The 17,153-nt window shown below is 38.4% G+C and overlaps 2 protein-coding genes across 7 annotated transcripts in view; both read right to left on the bottom strand.

Moving 5' to 3' along the window:
• crtc3 (CREB regulated transcription coactivator 3) overlaps positions 1–1,900 on the bottom strand; it is a 52,535-nt gene extending 50,635 nt beyond the window's left edge. For 4 of the 6 annotated variants that reach the window (XM_089129107.1, XM_039654393.2, XM_039654392.2 and 1 more), the window contains exon 1: positions 476–1,900. In XM_089129107.1, the coding sequence (XP_088985233.1) occupies positions 476–607 (132 nt within the window). In that variant the 5' untranslated portion in view covers positions 608–1,900. The remainder of the gene's footprint in view (positions 1–475) is intronic. The other 2 variants (XM_089129110.1, XM_039654391.2) reach the window with 2 other exon arrangements.
• Positions 1,901–6,302: 4,402 nt separating this feature from the next.
• The window catches only part of iqgap1 (IQ motif containing GTPase activating protein 1), a 52,164-nt gene continuing 41,313 nt past the window's right edge, over positions 6,303–17,153 (bottom strand). The window contains exons 17-37 of the mRNA XM_039654303.2: positions 16,939–17,106; positions 16,422–16,564; positions 16,139–16,309; positions 15,948–16,031; positions 15,657–15,728; positions 15,481–15,550; positions 14,538–14,902; positions 14,283–14,446; positions 13,949–14,173; positions 13,362–13,502; positions 11,593–11,677; positions 10,831–11,063; positions 10,398–10,530; positions 10,054–10,156; positions 9,050–9,185; positions 8,722–8,809; positions 8,422–8,631; positions 8,126–8,292; positions 7,904–8,026; positions 7,685–7,793; positions 6,303–7,319 (exon numbers count right to left, since the gene is read on the bottom strand). Coding sequence (XP_039510237.2) covers positions 7,206–7,319; positions 7,685–7,793; positions 7,904–8,026; positions 8,126–8,292; positions 8,422–8,631; positions 8,722–8,809; positions 9,050–9,185; positions 10,054–10,156; positions 10,398–10,530; positions 10,831–11,063; positions 11,593–11,677; positions 13,362–13,502; positions 13,949–14,173; positions 14,283–14,446; positions 14,538–14,902; positions 15,481–15,550; positions 15,657–15,728; positions 15,948–16,031; positions 16,139–16,309; positions 16,422–16,564; positions 16,939–17,106 — 3,104 coding nt within the window. The 3' untranslated portion in view covers positions 6,303–7,205. The remainder of the gene's footprint in view (positions 7,320–7,684; positions 7,794–7,903; positions 8,027–8,125; positions 8,293–8,421; positions 8,632–8,721; positions 8,810–9,049; positions 9,186–10,053; positions 10,157–10,397; positions 10,531–10,830; positions 11,064–11,592; positions 11,678–13,361; positions 13,503–13,948; positions 14,174–14,282; positions 14,447–14,537; positions 14,903–15,480; positions 15,551–15,656; positions 15,729–15,947; positions 16,032–16,138; positions 16,310–16,421; positions 16,565–16,938; positions 17,107–17,153) is intronic.

The following is a 17,153-nucleotide window of genomic DNA, read 5'->3' as shown; positions in this document are numbered from 1 at the left end:
TTCATTCTGTCATATACGTTATTACCACAGTTTTATTGTAGTAACAAACAATAACTGTGGTAACTATGGTAGCTTGGCTGGAAACTATGGTTGCCATAGTGATTTGACCATAGGGTCATCGTGACTATCAAAAACATCTGTACTAAAAGAAAAAAATACAATTGCCGCTACTCACAGCTGATACTAAACAAAATGCACAAATCATGAAGTGATGACTAGAAAATACGATGAGATCGATTAAAAAAGTATGATCGCTTTAATAACGTCCGTATGAATCGAGCGCGTGCCGCGTGCAGTGTGAATGACAGCAGTCAGAGAGACACTGACATTCTCATCCCTCCTCATGAGCTCGATCTGTCGGGCATTTTACATTCACAGTGGTTCAGTTGCGCATAGGACACACTTAACGTTAGGCATCTGCATATGATGTATGAAATCGAGGGAGTGAGGTAATTCCTAATTTGGCTGTGCTTACCCTTGAGACGGTGAGGTCTGTCATGAGCTGCTCGAAGGCCCGCGTCTCCTCCGCCTGTTTCTGGTTGTGCAGCGCGATCTTCTCGCTGAACTTCCGCGGGTTGGAGCCACTCGAGCCCGGGGATCCAGACATGGCTGGGCCGCAGAGTTTCGAGATCAACTTTCCAGAGAACTGACTGTTGAATATTGTCGATATGTCAGTCAAATGTGTTTAACTTGTCCCTCCATGTCTGAAAAGCGTGTAAGAGTGCAGCCCAGATGCTTTAGAGAGGTTTGACGAGGTCGCTTTAATGACAAGAGCTTTGCCACCATTAATGAGCTGGAAAATGCGACGAAAACGTATTAATAACAACTTTATGGACTTAAATCAGCTGAAGTACAAAGTAACAATGATATATAGGAATTCTTTAAACTTATAACGTTATTTTTGTATACAAGCGATAGCCGAATTTGCTAAAAGTTTGCCAGGAAACTGGACATCGCTATAGCTAACGTTATATTCAAGCGTTTATGACAGTTTTGTTTGGCATCACTAAAACAAGTTATTTCCTTGTATCATGGGGGGAAAAGGATGAGATGGAATACTGTGCACTGCCAAACAAAAAAAGCTTTAAAAAAAATCACTTGGCTTTACGAAACAAGTTCAGAAACGACTCTAGCTAACGAGCTAAATACTTTAGATTATGACAAGAAGCATTTCAGTTTTTTTGTTTATTTACGATTTACGCATAAATATTTAAGTGCCTACCATTATTTATGAATTAAGGTAGACAGTTGGTAATATAACTGTCTAAATGTGTGTAATTGACAGATATTGCTCAGTCGGGTTCAGGGTAAAGTCAGCCGTAACAGCTAACCTGCTAATGAGCGATATGACACAATCAACATATCACACGAAATGTCACAAACAATCTGTAAATGACAGCAAGCGACTCACTTATATGGTCAACTCAATCAATCTTATTGGTCACAACACTGAACTTAGTTTCGTGAGATTTCAACAAGTGGTCTCGCCGATGTAAACCTCATTACGCATTCAAAACTCATATAAACAGGTAAGTTAAGCGCGACAGCAACTTTGCAGCAAGGTAGCAAATGAAACTACACTAGACAGACACTCACTGTCCTGCGGCAGGACAACCAGCGGCCAGTGATCGAGCGCTGTTGTCATTCGAGTCAGAGAAAATGTTTAGATGTTACTGATTCGTGAAATGCAGCGGTGAAATCTGATCGTGTAGTCCGCGTGTACTCCTTTGGACTCTCTTCTCCGTGTCCATCATCTAGATCCACCTGAGCTGTGATACACCGACTCGTGACTCCACGGTTCACATTTGTTTTGTCAACTTCGATCCCTCACTCCGAATGAAAACAAGCCGAGGAAAAAATACACTAGCCTGCCCCAAAACTGTGTACCAATTTTTTAAAGTTGTGTCCACAAGGAGGCAGTGGAGTTCCCTTAAAGGGATACACAGCCCTATTATTTATGTTAAAGTGTAAATTGCATGTTAACCATTACAACTATTCAATGTATAAATTAAAGTGCTCAATATGTAAATATTTTTTAAATTGTATTAAAATGCGTTAAAATAACATTTATTAGTTTTGTTGCGAAGACAACGTATACCTTATTCACGGCAGCGCCATCTTTGATTTTTAATGAGAATGAAAGCGAGGCTGTGAGGGATAGACTTGCATCTCTTCAATGGGCTGTACTGTTATTTAATGTGTTTTCGGATTGTTCTGCTCATGAAACACTGGAAAAATATCTTTTCAAGAAATGTCAGTTGACAAAAAACTCCCGACAATGTAAGCTGTGGAAAACTGTAAGTAATCGAGCCGCTTTATTCAGCTTTTTACAGCGGATGCCATTGGAAACACGGTAAGTTTATCCCTCACAGCCTCACTTTCATACCTGTCATGGTGCTGCTCTGAATAAGGTCTATACCAGGCGCGGAGTTTGCGTTGCCGTTTTCTGCGATGAGGAGCATGGGCGTCAGTTTGAAATGTGCTGGGGACAGAGACGTACTCGGAAGGGCATTTTCACAAGTGCTGGGTACGCATTCATTCTTTTTCTCTCTTTCGAGTAGGTCATGTTTTGAAAGACGATGTTCTGTAGCTCCTGATGTACATAAATAAAAATGAGCACAATGTCCGAGTATAGTGAGTATATAAAGTATATACGCCCTTTATTGCATAAATAAAAATGAGCACAATGTCAGAGTATAGCACTTTTTTCATGTGTATAGTGAGTATATAAAGTATATAGTCCCTTTTTCGTGTATACAGTGATGGTCCAGATCCAGGACTCGGAAGGTTCGAGGTTCTAATCCGCACTCGTAAAGTTTTTTTTTTTTTTTTTTTCCCTCATCAAAACCAATAGGTAGCCTAATCCCGTGTTTTAAAATGTTTTCAATGATTCATGAAGTATAAATGCGAAATTTAACTAGTTTTTTAATCATTATCATTGCCAGAATGTGTTTTGAAAAAAGGAAAGAAAACTAAGGTTGAAGATAATATTTTAACAGTGCAAAAGTGGTCCACATTTCATGATCCTATAACGAAGATGCGACGCGAAGTGGCTGTTAATGCGAAGTTCTAGCTAAAGGCAATAAAATATCAGTGTATTGTTTTACTGTTTTTTTCTTGGGATAAAAATAAATATGTGTTTATTTAGCATGTTTTTTTTTTTTTTGCCCCCCCCTGGCTCGAATGTCAAACTCCGCCTATGACGTATACATATTTTTTTCGTATACGAAAATAAATAAATAAATCCTGCAACATTCATTAAATCTATAGTTCCTTTATTCAAGAAGATTTTCATAATGCCCATTCTAAGAACCCAACATTATGGGCTAAAGAGATAAAAGGAGGATAACATGACCACTGCTGTCCAGTGTCTTGTCAAGCTCAGGTGAGAGGAGCATGAGAATGATCTTTTATAATTCAGTTTTTATTTCAATGGGATTTTCTGAATGAAACAGCTCATAACCAACCTACTTTATCACTTTAAAATTGAGTCAAGAACCCCATTGAACATACAACAAGAGTGTTTGTTCAGAGACTGTATTTTCTATTGACAACCATATTTTCTAATCTCTAATTGTCATGTTCAACAGACAGGAGCAGAGCAAATGATTGTTTTGTAATATGTTGAAACTATATTACATACAAACTATACTGTATAAAACTATACAATCAAATAAAAATTTACTGGAGTCGGATTACACTGCATTCAATATCAAATTTACTTCAATATCTACTTCTACTTCAATATCAATAAAACTATTAGTGCATTCTATCAGTTGCAGTTCTGGCTCCTCTGCCCCAACATTCTGTACAACGTGACGTGCATTCACATCATGTTAATGCACAGGAAGAGTTAAAGTATGTAACTTTTTCAACCTTTATAATATTTTGCCAAAACCCTTGAAATGGTACATCGATGACTTACAATAGGTTGAATGACAGGTCTGCCATAGCCTGACAATGTCTGTATCGCTTTTACTGGCACTATGTAATTTCGGGGAGCGGGTAGGAAGCGTCATGGCTGAAGCAACAAATAAAACCAAGAAGCCAAGGTTTTGTCGGTGGACAGTAGAAAGAGAAAAAGGGAGAGTGGCAAAATAAAAGGCTGGACGAGGATCAATATTGGTCCAGCGTTAGCTCGCTGGTGCCACACATCCATAGGGTACGCCAAAATGAGCAGTAGCACCTCAATGCAGTACATGAGATCCACGGGGAGGAGTCGGATCAAGATCCAAGGAGTGGAGATGGGTAGGATTAGGGTTGGGTTTAGGGATTAGGGGGTGGAGCTGGGTAGGTTTAGGTCTATGTAAGGTGGGAGGAGTTGGATCTGACTCCTCCCCGTGGATTTCATGTTCTGCAGTGAGAACCATCTCAAAATGAGCGAACGAGTGTTTTTTTTATACTAATACTATTTTAAAAACATTAATTCGTAATACTACTCCACAAAAATGTAATTAAAGGGTTAGTTCACCCAAAAATGAAAATTAAGTCATTAATTACTCACCCCCATGCTGTACCAACCCCGTAAGACCTTCGTTCGTCTTCGGAACACAAATGAAGATATTTTTGATTAAATTTGAGAGCTGTATAACTACCACATTGGCTCCTAAGGGACTGCCTCTTGACGGCCCAAAAAGTCAATGAAGAAAATGTTTAAATATCCCAAGTGACTACCGTGGCTCAACTATATGTTTATCAAGCGACGCGAATACTTTTTGTGCGAAAAAACAAACAAAAATAACGAGTTTATTCAACTATTTCTTTTCTTCCTTGTAGGCCAGAAACGAGACTTCCTTAGATTTTCACGACGCATGCGCGAGATTTGCGATCTGCTTACACCAGCTTACACTACTTCAGATCGCAATTCTCGCGCATGCGTCGTGAAAATCTAAGGAAGTCTCGTTCTGGCCTACAAGGAAGAAAAGAAATAGTTGAATAAACTCGTTATTTTTGTTTGTTTTTTCGCACAAAAAGTATTCGCGTCGCTTGATAAACATATAGTTGAGCCACGGTAGTCACTTGGGATATTTAAACATTTTCTTCATTGACTTTTTGGGCCGTCAAGAGCCAGTCCCTTAGGAGCCAATGTGGTAGTTATACAGCTCTCAAATTTAATCAAAAATATCTTCATTTGTGTTCCGAAGACGAACGAAGGTCTTACGGGGTTGGTACAGCATGGGGGTGAGTAATTAATGACTTAATTTTCATTTTTGGGTGAAATAACCCTTTAAGTCCTCCGACTCTGGTCCTGTGCGCAAATACATACAAGGGTTACATAAACAAAGTTGGTTATGTCTAAAGTGAAAGCAAACATTTGAGAGAAAATCAGGTGCGTGCACGTCATACGGTATGTGTTATTATGAGTGCCGGTCTTAAAGTGACAGTAGCCTACAGTAAACATGCTTTGTCCTGTTTGTTCTGTTATTATTTACTCACCCAAAAGTTGTTTCAAACCTGTATTAATTTAATTCTTGTGCTAAATAAAAAAAGAAGATATTTTGAAGAATGTGGCTATACAAACAGTTGCTGATCCCCATTTACTTTGGAAAAAAAACACTAGGCTACGTCACTGCACAGCACATCAACAACTGTTTGGTTACCCACATTCTTCAAAATAACTTTTGTTTTCAACAGAAGAAAAAAATTATTCGGGTTTAAAACAACTTGAGAGTAAATGATGACAATTTCCATTTTTGGGCGAACCCTTTAATGGGTTCTGAACAAAAGCTAATACTGTAACATCATTCTCTCCATCCCTGTGGTTTTCATTTATACAGTTTATTAATAGTTTTTTCAGTGAAACAACTAACAACTGACTGCTTGAGCTATCTGCAATTCATGAAGAGGCCAAACACATTACATTGAGTAGATATTCAAGCAGGCATTTTGTGTTTGAACCATACACTGAGGTCAAAGATCATCAGGTTTGGTTACTGTCTGCTGTATGAAACACTGGACAGTGAAATTTATCATCTCGTGTCATCATTCATGCAGCATCTATGTGAACTACATTTAAAGTGTTACTGGTAACATTAGCAAATTGACTGTTTCCATTACTGTTACATTAAAACATGTTAACCATTCGATATCGAATGCATATGTGAAAAAATATACTGCTTTACAAAACCTTTGTATAGAAAAAGGTGTGGCATTTTGTTTCAAAAGTACAGTAATTGAGAACATCCCAATCAGACATAACACCAGTTACACAAGTTTGATGTTCTGCTCTAAAACCTGAATCCCTTTGTTTAATGGACTGAATTAAAATCCAACTTGATATTTGCGATGGTTTTTGAATAAAATTCAAAGAAAATGTGTCTGTACATCTGTTAAATGCAATAATTGCTCTGTTTATTATGTCATTGCTGCCTTAATGAACATAATAAGTGTATAAACCAGCATTACTAATCAGTCAAAATATGTAATCAATCAACTTTTACTCCTTTTTAATATAAGAGACATTAACTGCAACAGCAGACAATGAGATTGACTGACATTATAAGCCCTGTGTTGATAGGATAAGGCTTCTCCACACATTTTCCCAGCAGTTTATTCAAGTTAAGGCACCTTTTAAAAAAAAAAAAAATGGACACAAGGCTGCAAAAATTAGAGGGATGTAAACTTAAACTCATCCAGCATGCAGTTTCCAAATGCTCAGAAAAAGAAAAAGAAAAAAGTATTTTCCAATAAGTCCTCATTTTTGACCAGCCAATGAACCTATTCATAGCTAGGTTTTTTTTTACAAATAAACAAAAAAATTGCTCTGATAAATATATTTGGTAACATTTCGAGGAATGTGGCTATAATCACTTTCCTATACGATAGGGATACTAAGAAACAATTTAGTTTCTCCTAAAGAATAGATTAGTTAATAAAAATGTTCATTTTACATATAACATGTACAGTATTCAAAGCTCATGCAAGGACAGTTTGCAAAAGATCGAAGCAAACTACTATTGATACTCTTTTGGACACTGATAATCTCAATAAAAACAGAAAACGGTCAACCATTACATATCTGGAAGATACAGGTTGGTGGTCTATGACAAGTATAATAATGTACATTCAAGGAATCTATCCTTTGAGAAAGGCACAAAAGGTACACAGGCATACTCAGGGTAGTGCAGAAGAGATTTAAACTGTAAAGATGCATGTGGTCTGGGCTTCACTTTGTATGCAACAGTCTGTCAAGTCCCTCTGAGTCTCTATTTGCCATAGAACTTTTTGTTGAGCAGGAAAATGAGGAGGTTAACGTTTACAGTAGCTCGATCGAACAGCTTCATCACTGCCACCCCCTCGTACTGCAACTGGAGCAGGTCCTGATATTAAAGAGGGCAAAAAAAAAAGACATACAGTTAAGGCCCATTCTTACATGATAAGTTTTAAAAGGCATATATATATATATATATATATATATATATATATATATATATATATATATATATGTCAGCTGAAAAAAAATACTCCGAGAGTAGTTTCAACAATATCGTTCTTCTGTGTTGGTATCGTTATAATTATCACTATAGTTGTGGTATACTCTCCTATTCTTACAGTTTTTGAAACTTTATAGATAGTTATATTTTGGTGTGAATAGGCCATTAGTCCTTACAAAATCAAACATTCCTTCCGACTACATTAGATACAAAAAAAAATAAAATAAAAAAATCAAGGGAAAAAAATTCACCTGGTATTCTAACATTAATGTCTCCAAATGGACTCCCATAAGCTTAGCTTTCACCTCAAACACTCCCACAATCTCAGATGGTGAGATCTCGAAAATGACATTCTTATACCTGTAAAAGATAAAGCATATTATTTCCAAGGGCAACAAGAGGAAATGCAGATATATAAACACACAGTATGATAAGATATGAATACAGTACATTAATGACATGAAACTCACTGATTTGTCTGCAGATCCTCAATGTCAATGAGCACTCCCTTTTCATGCAGACGGGCTGCTGTATACTTCTGCGATACCTGCTTGCTCTTCTTTGCCTTACCGTCTCCAGGTTTCTTAGAAACTCTGTGTGTGAAGCAATGACATTTTCCATGAGCGTAAACCAAGAGCTCAACAGCAATTATCCAATCAAAGATGATGACATGAACTTAAATGGACACTCACTTGCCCTTGCTGGCTAAATTGTCCATGCAGGTCTTGATGTATTGATTGTAGTAGTCAATCTGCACATTGAAGAAAGTGCTCTTGGAGTTCAGACCAGCATTGGTCTGTTGAAGCTTGACCAACTCTGCCTTTCGCCTCTGACGATATCGCCTCTGGTTGCGGATGTCCTACAAAAATCAACAACACATAAATAAAGACGCTTTAGTATAACATGAAAGGGCGAAATACAAATTTCGCATTCAGATAAAGTCTTAAAATCCCTAGAACGCAGATGTCAGAGGACATAAGAATGGTACCTTGGCAATGTCATTGATAAGATCCTGGTATTTCTTCTCAGGGTGAACTTTACCCAACTCTCCTAGCCTTTGCAAGTTGCTCTTGATCTTTTCCTTCTTGCCTTGTAAGGTAAGGCTGTCATCCACAACTGGTTTGGCTTGCTTCATCTTCTCTGGGGTCTTAGCATCACGAATGGCTCGTCGCTGCATGGCACGCTGGTACTCTGCTTCCTGTTTCAAAGAAAAACACCAACATGAACAAAACAACACTGCTTTTGATGGAGTTTCCTTTTCATTCTGAAATACCTGCTAATAAATTACCTGCTCTGGTAAAGCTACATTCTCAAGGATCTCAGTAAGTGTCTCTCCTGGCTGAAACCTGATCACGTCTACTATGAGCCTCTTGGTGCTAAATGAACAAGATGAATGGACAAAGATTCATGGTTAATACTTAGAAAGAAGCAAAACGACATTAACAAGTAAAAACATTTGTTCCAGAACATAGTGAGCCTGCCACAATGCATTTTCAAATTGTCTTCTTTGGGAAGCTTTTGAAGTATTTTAGGAGGCATCATACCTTTTGGAACTGCCAATGAAGATATCTCACTAGGTTTTGGAACAGAAAAATTGAGTAAGGCTTTGTTCTTACTTGAGAAGGAGAGTCTTGGCATCCATTTCAGCATTGGCCTCATCAGGAACATCAAATTTGTTGGTGAGGGTGAGAGAGACTTCTGTCTTACCCATCATTTCCTTATTGGGATCATCAGCGGGAAGTGGGCTCTCACCTATGAGAGAGCAACAATCCATTACTCATTACTCAGTAGGGCTTCAGCGTCCGGACACATTAAAGGGTTAGTTCACCCAAAAATGAAAATTCTGTCAGTATTTACTCACCCTCATGTTGTTCCAACCCCGTAAGACCTTCGTTCATCTTCGGAAAACGAATTAAGATATTTAAGATATTAAAATCGCTCCTGCATACAGTCCATAGGCTTCTTGAGGGACTGGCTCTTGCCGTCCCCGAAAAGTCATAAAAGACATCGTTAAAATAGTCCAAGTGACTACAGGGGCTCAATCTTAAGTTTATCAAACGACGAGAACACTTTTGTGCGCAAAAAAACAACAAAAATAACGACTTTATTTCAACTATTCGTTTATTTCTCCCTCTGCGCGAGTCAGCTAACTAGTTTAATAGCGTAAGCTTCTGTTATTGTACGTCACACGCATCACACACACATGACCAGCGTCGACCAATAGTGAGCCTACGTGTGACGTAGCTCTACGCAATCACACTACGTTAACGGACAAGGCTTATGGAGAAGGAAGTGAATAGTTGAAATAAAGTCGTTATTTTTGTTGTTTTTTTGCGCACAAAAGTGTTCTCGTCGTTTGATAAACTTAAGATTGAGCCCCTGTAGTCACTTGGACTATTTTAACGATGTCTTCAATTACTTTTCGAGGACAGCAAGAGCCAGTCCCTCAAGAAGCCTGGACTGTATGCAGGAGCGATTTTAATATCCTAAATATCTTAATTTGTGTTCCGAAGATGAACGAAGGTCTTACGGGGTTGGAGCAACATGAGGGTGAGTAAATACTGACAGAATTTTCATTTTTGGGTGAACTAACCCTTTAAAACATTTCTCAGAGGCTCACCTATTAAAGACTCAATGGTGGGCACCTCTCCTAGGTCATCTAGCAACTCATGGATGGGATCATTGTGGTCTGGTGCGATGGCATCTTGGTGATCCAGCAAGAGCTAAAGTAGATCACACAAAATATTCAATCTTGAAAACCAACTATACTGGATGTGATCTCTTCCATAAACGTGTGGTCGCTTTAGCAAAATTCAAAGGAAAAATGGTCAATTGTCTTTTATCAATAGTGTGGCAATGCTTAAAGCACCGCTCACAGGATTCCTCTTGACATGACTGGATTTTGAATTTGAATTTTTACAGAGCAACAGTAAATATGACTGGACCTTTAGTCTCAGATTTTACCGTGTGAGTGTTGATGATCTCCCCAATGGAAATGTAGATCACAGGCTTGGTCAAGGTGACCAGGTCAGAGTACTGATCCACATTGAACTTGTCCTCCAAAGAAGGGGCGTCACAAGCGGACAAAAAGAAACGTCTGGGAGACAGAAACGTTCTTGCATCAGCATGGGTTGATAATGAATTAAACTGCTAAAAATGACAGTAGCACCTCATTGCAGTACACAAGATCCAGGGGGCGGAGTCAGATCCAGATCTGAGGGGTGGAGTTGGGTGGGTTTAGGGATCAGGGGGTGGAGCTGGGTAGGTTTAGGTATATGTAAGGTGGGAGGAGTTGGATCTGGATCCGACTCCTCCCCATGGATTTCATGTACTGCAGTGAGAACCATCTCAAACATGAAGAAACAAACAGAAGATGTCATTTTGAAGTCACTTGTACCTAAATTTCTGGTAGGAGTTGGAGAGGTATTCATTGATGGGGTTCAGATGAGCATTGTCTCCAAGAAACATCTTGTTGGAGGCGGCATGCTGTAGCATTTTGGCAATTGATCCCAGGTTTCGCCTTTGTTCTGTGGTAAGCTGACCTCCAGCAGATAAATCTATGATGTCAAAGGCATCGGGAGCCACAATGGCAGGGTTCATGTAGCGGTAGTACAGCAGGTTGCCCACAATCTTAAAAGATAATAAGGATGAGTACGTTGTTCTTCTCAAGCAAGTACAACATCTTTGGAATTTGTAAAACCTATTATCTATTGTTTCTATATTTATGCAATTAAAGGATCTTAAAGGGGGTAAACAAAATTACTGAGAAAAAGAGAAGCAGCAAGGCAAGAATAAGAAAGATGTGGCTCACCTGGGCTGGGTACTCATCAAAAACCTCTTTAAAAGGGTATAAGCAAGGGCCAAGAGGAGAGCTTGAGCCAGGGCATAGAGAAATAGAGAGACAGAGCAATTGTGGGAGAGACAGATAGAAAAAAAAGAAAGAGAGGAATCTCTTTCCAGGAGAAAAGGAAAGAGATGGAAACCACATTTAGTATTCAGAGTGAGGAGCCTGTATTACAACAGAATAGAAGCACGAGAGCAAAGACGTGCTCAGGATTTAGGACAATGTTCCACAGTGGGACAGCAGCAGGTGCAAGTTTAGCAAAGAGGTAATCAGTGTTTAAGAGATCTGAATAAAGCCTGTAACAATGCAACGAACCTTCAAAAGCTCATCCTCTGTGGCATCTGGGAACCTTTCATTAAGTGTGTCCTTCAGCGTCTTGGCAATGAATCGCATGCCATATCTACAGGGGAACAAAATCAAATGTACAGACTTACACCAGTGTTTCCTATAGAATTCTGCTTTTGATATACATTTCATGTAGTTTCTTTAGTTTAAATAGCACTTATTTTAAAAATAGTACACTTAAAGGGATAGTTCACTTTGAAATAAATTTTTGATGTTTTAGTTTACCTCAAGGACATCCAAGATGTAGGTGTCTTTGTTTCCACAGCATTTTCAATTTTGACATTTTTCGGTCAAACCGTTCTTGTCTATCAGTCATATAATGCAAGTTTAGGGGGTCCACCTCAAAGAGCATGCACAGAGAAGTCAAAATTAAACATGATTTAATGACTCATGAATGCAAGTACACATTGATGGCCTAAAACACGAAACGAGCGGTTTGTGTGAGAAAACAAACAGTATTTATATAGTTTTTACCTCTTGTTAACAGCCATGTCGAACTGATCTGAATCAGATGTCCAACTGAACCGAACTGAACCGTGTCCAATGTTACGCCGGAAGTGATCTCTCGCACGTCTACATCACGCATTGTTTACACTGAGATTTCGGAAGTTTTACCTTTCACTAAACATATTTAGATATATCGAAATCGTATTGCGATTTCTCGTATATCTAAATATTTTTAGTGAAAGGTAAAACTTCCGAAATCTCTGTGTAAACATTGCCTGACATAGACACACGAGAGATCACTTCCGGCGTAACGTTGGACACGGTTCAGTTCGGTTTAGTTGAACATCTGATTCAGATCAGTTCGACATGGCTGTTAACAAGAGGTAAAAACTATATAAACACTGTTTGTTTTCTCACACAAACCGCTCGTTTCGTTTTTTAGGCCATCAATGTGTACTTAAATTCATGAGTCATTAAATCATGTTTAATTTTGACTTCTCTGTGCATGCTCTTTGAGGTGGACCCCATAGAGCTCCATTATATGACTGAAATATGAAATATCAAAATTTAAAATGCTGTGGAAACAAAGACACCTACATCTTGGATGCCCTTGAGGTAAGCTAAAACATATCAAAAATTAATTTCAAAGTGAACTATCCCTTTAACATGGTTCAACAGAACCTGGATTACCTTTGCTCAAAAATGAATGTTACGATGAGTTAGTGTTCAATGAATAGGTGAATTAATATTTGCATAAAAATTTATTCATAATTGTTAATTGTGCTCTGATGGATTCAGTGAATGATTTATTAGAATGATATCAAAAGCGTCATTAAAGGAACAGACTCATAAAGAGTAATTTGCTGTACCAATCGGTGAAGTAAAGGCAATATGAAAACTTTTTTTTGTGTGTGTGGTACTCTTTTTGGCCTTTTTAACTTATTAGGTTTATTTCAAACTGCAAGCTCAGAAAAATATGATTCAGCTGCGGCACAGCGACTTTTTTTTAACAGCGGTATAACACTAACTTATACAAAAGCATGAACAAAGGACCAGCTCATGTAACAGACATGCATTTGAATATTCAAATGTGGACTTGCTAAAAGTTATTTTCATATATTCAAGAATGATTTATGCTAGATGCTTCCAAATATAGATGCAAGGCATGGAATTTGTTGTTCCCAGGGGGAAATTCAGGTGGTAGATATTAGGTGCACACATACCTGTTTACATATAAACACACACACACACAGAGACAGTTTTTTCCAGCAGTGGCAGATGTGTAAACTCACGGGATTTTATCCACAGAAACAATAATGGCAGAGAGAAACTTGTCTGTGACCGTCCTCATGTTCTTGATGGAGGCTTCCAGGCGGGTTCGAACCTCCTCGTGACTCATTGCCTGCTCTGGAGTCACATCATATGGCAATTTACTGCAAAACAGAATAAGTTGGCCTCAGCATACTTAAAAATCATTAAGTTTAAGTTTAAGTTTAATCATTAAGTAAATCATTATGATTAATAATCATAATCATTAATTAATCAATTATTATTATTAGAATACAAAAATAATCGAACTCTAAATTAAAATGCGAGAAAAAAAGCCCAATCAGGATGTAAACTGAAATCATATTTCTTTATATTTTCCCTCAATAACTACTGTGTTGATTGAAGAATTCGCAGTTCTGGAAGACAGAACATAACCTCTAGAATCAAAAACTGAATTAAACCGCATTATAACCAAAATTAAATTTGAATTAATTTAATATATCAATAAAAAACAGGCAGCTTTCTCATAATTACAGCAGAAATATCTTAGGGGGCCTTAAAAAATATTGTGTTCCATGACGAGAAGCCTTGAAGAGGATGAGGAACACACCTGGCCTCTCCTGTTTGACTCTCCATCTGGTTCACCCAGCTCTTGTATATGTCGACTGGGTCAGTTTTAATGTTGAGAGTCTTGTCATCCATGATTTCCTTCACGACTGGAGCCAGGATCTGCCGAAGGGCATTCTGACCTCGTGCTCCTCTGTTAAAGCTCACCACCATCTTGATGACTGTGGGGTTTCCTGTGACGATCTCCTGGATTTGGTCCACTTTTGATCTGCATTTACAAGACAAGAGAGATCGCTTGGAGATCGTAAAAGAGTACAAATGCATCTTGATCTATTTGGAAAGAATATATAATTTATGGAACATCATTCATTTCCTACTTGATTTCCTCCTGCAGGGCTGTTTTGAAGAGATTGAGCAAGAGGTACTCCTCACGCTGATTGGAAGCGTAGTTGTACAATGTGAAAATCACAGAATCCATGAACTTGGTCGATTTGTTCTGTGGCATCTGAAAGATCAGCTTGGCCAGATAGGTTGGATTTGTCTGGGAAAAAAAAAAACAGAAAGGAATATGAACAGGCCTGCTGACACACTGATTTTCAAACAATGGTTGGACTAGATTTGATGAGGTTTACCTGTAAAAGGTAGAAGAGGAACTGATATGCCTCCAGCTTGTCTCTCTTCTCTTTACTTAGAGCCTTCAGGCCTCCTTTCTGCTTGTTCATCATCATGAGGTTGGACAGCTCACCCTTGTTCTTTTTGGTGAGCTTCTTGCTGTGAGAGACCACCTCCTGAAGGGTGATCTTGTTTTTTACCAGCAGACCAATCTTAATGTCCATCAGATTCAGGTCGTTCTCCAGCTGCTGGTTAGAGCGGATGTTGGTGATCACCTCCTCTCTTAGCCGCATCAGTTCCAGCTCTTCCTGGAAGTCCTGGTCGCTGTGGTCCAGCAGGTGGACAAACTTGCGAACGACTGCCATTGGAGGATCATCTGCGTTGACTGTTAAAAACAGAATTTGCTAAGGGACTCATATACTAGCAGGTGGAAACAACTTGCAGGTATACACACTTAAAATGTACAACTGAACAAAAATATTGATGACTCATCCTGCACTCTATTTTTTGTCCAATCAAATGTTCTCTCAAGTGTCCCTTCCCTTAAAGGGATAGTTCACTCAAAAAAAAGATAAACAGTTAACTTTCATTGTATGATACCTTCATCAAAAATACATTCTTTTATGTTCTGTAGGAGAAATAATGTCAGGTTTGGAATGACATGAGGGTGGGTAAATTAAAAAAAATAATAATTTTGGGGTGAACTAATCCTTTAATCCTGCAACTGACCAGAGAGTAGAAAATCAATGTTATTTAGCTGTGACATTAAAAAAAAGCCTTAAAACAAAATACCAACACGGAAAAAAACTGCAGTCAATAAGCCATTTCGTGGTGTCTTCAAAATTGCAACAGTATACTGAAACAAATGCATGCAAAAAAAAAGCTCTCTCCATTGATTGTTGAGGTATGTTCTAAGTGAGAGGATGTGAAACAGAATTTGAAGGAAGAACATGAAATGCTTACTGAGAGTTTTGTAGTCATCTCTTGCTTTGTTGGCTCGAATGAAAGCCTGAATTTTCACCACATCGTTTATCTGAAATGAGAAAATTGGACAGAGAACATTAAAGACTGTCCACTGTGTGGTCAGATTATATTAAATATAAAAATAAACAAGTCCTTTGGCTTGACTTAAAACTCACATGGTCTTTGAAGTACTGAAGACGATCTTTGTATTTTTTGCGAGCTTGGTGCATCCTGACCATTGATTGAATCTACAGGGAAACAATCATATTTACTCACACTCAAATTTCACCATATTAAGATTGATCTTAACTTAAATAAAAGAGCCAAACCCGATAATTAGGGGATGACCACATATTTTCAGCTGTGTAGTATAAAGCCTAGTGAGTATAATCCTGACATTTTATGATGCAAGAAGCATGGCTCTTATATTCCATCAGAATTTCTCTTGCCGATTCCCATCATCTTACCTTGACAGCATCTTCAGAGTGATCCTTCAGGTACTGCTTCCTGTTATTGTACTTCTTTCTTTCCTTAAAGCCTCTCCAGTGGGCCTATAAAGCAAACAGAACCAGATGGTCATGATTGACTTGAAATATTTTAGCATTAATGACCTGAAGTCTTGTTTAGGATTAACTGAAGGAAGAAAGAGGAGAATGACCTGTATGCATGTAACAGATGGCAGCTGAGTTGTCAAGAACTCAAGACGGTCTTTCATTCCGCGTCGCACCAGAAAACCACGGCACCGGGCCTGCAGTTTGGCGATCAGACTCTCGTTGGCCAACCACAGTTGCTCTCGGTTATATGCTGTGGTTACTCCTGACACAACGGACTACAAACACAAAAGAAAGAGAAAAAATATATAATTATAACAACAAAAATATTAATTAAACATATTACATATTTTTTATGATATATAATTATCAGAGACATAAAAGATGTACCTGTATTTCCTCCTTGTTGAGCTGAGTGTTGTTCGGAATGAACCCTGCAGGCTTATCCCAGGTGCCTTGTCCAGACTTGAGGTTATAGTAGTAGTTATGTCCTCCCTTCACCCAATGTTCCATCCATTCACTGCCATTATCCCCTAACAAAAAAAAAAACACGATTACTCTCTCAGTCACAATGTGCACATTTACAACATGTTGTGACCAAATAATTTAAAATAAATACTTTTAACTAAGAACATAAATAGATTTTACATTTACATTTATTCATTTAGCTGAAGCTTTTATCCAAAGCGACTCACAATTGCTATCTATGTCAGAGGTCGCATGCCTCTGGAGCAACTAGGGGTTAAGTGTCTTGCTAAGGGACACATTTGTGTCTCACAGTGGATTCGAATCCAGGTCTCACACCAAAGGCATGTGTCTTATCCACTGCGCCATCACCACCCCATATAGATATTACCATAGTTTTTTGTACCAAATACCACAGAATCAGCACAAAAACCCATCTCACCTTCCTTTTTCTTCTCCTCTTTAATTTGAAACAGGTCATCCTGGTAGGTTTGCGCACACTCAGAAGTGACTCCATAGAGACCAGAAGAAGGTGAACGCAGGGCTGCCAGTGTTTGAGAAGAGTCCTTGTTATCCACAGCCTCATTAATGGCCTGGATCGCCTGAGAGACTGAAGGTGGACAAGAAGATCATTCTTTAGAAAAACTGAGATTATTC

The sequence above is a fragment of the Pimephales promelas genome, chromosome 1 (genome assembly GCF_988280905.1).
Source record: "Pimephales promelas chromosome 1, fPimPro1.hap1.1, whole genome shotgun sequence".
Lineage (NCBI taxonomy): Eukaryota > Metazoa > Chordata > Actinopteri > Cypriniformes > Leuciscidae > Pimephales > Pimephales promelas.
The sequence above is the reverse complement of the archived record's forward strand: the minus strand, read 5'-3'. Positions and strand labels throughout refer to the sequence as shown.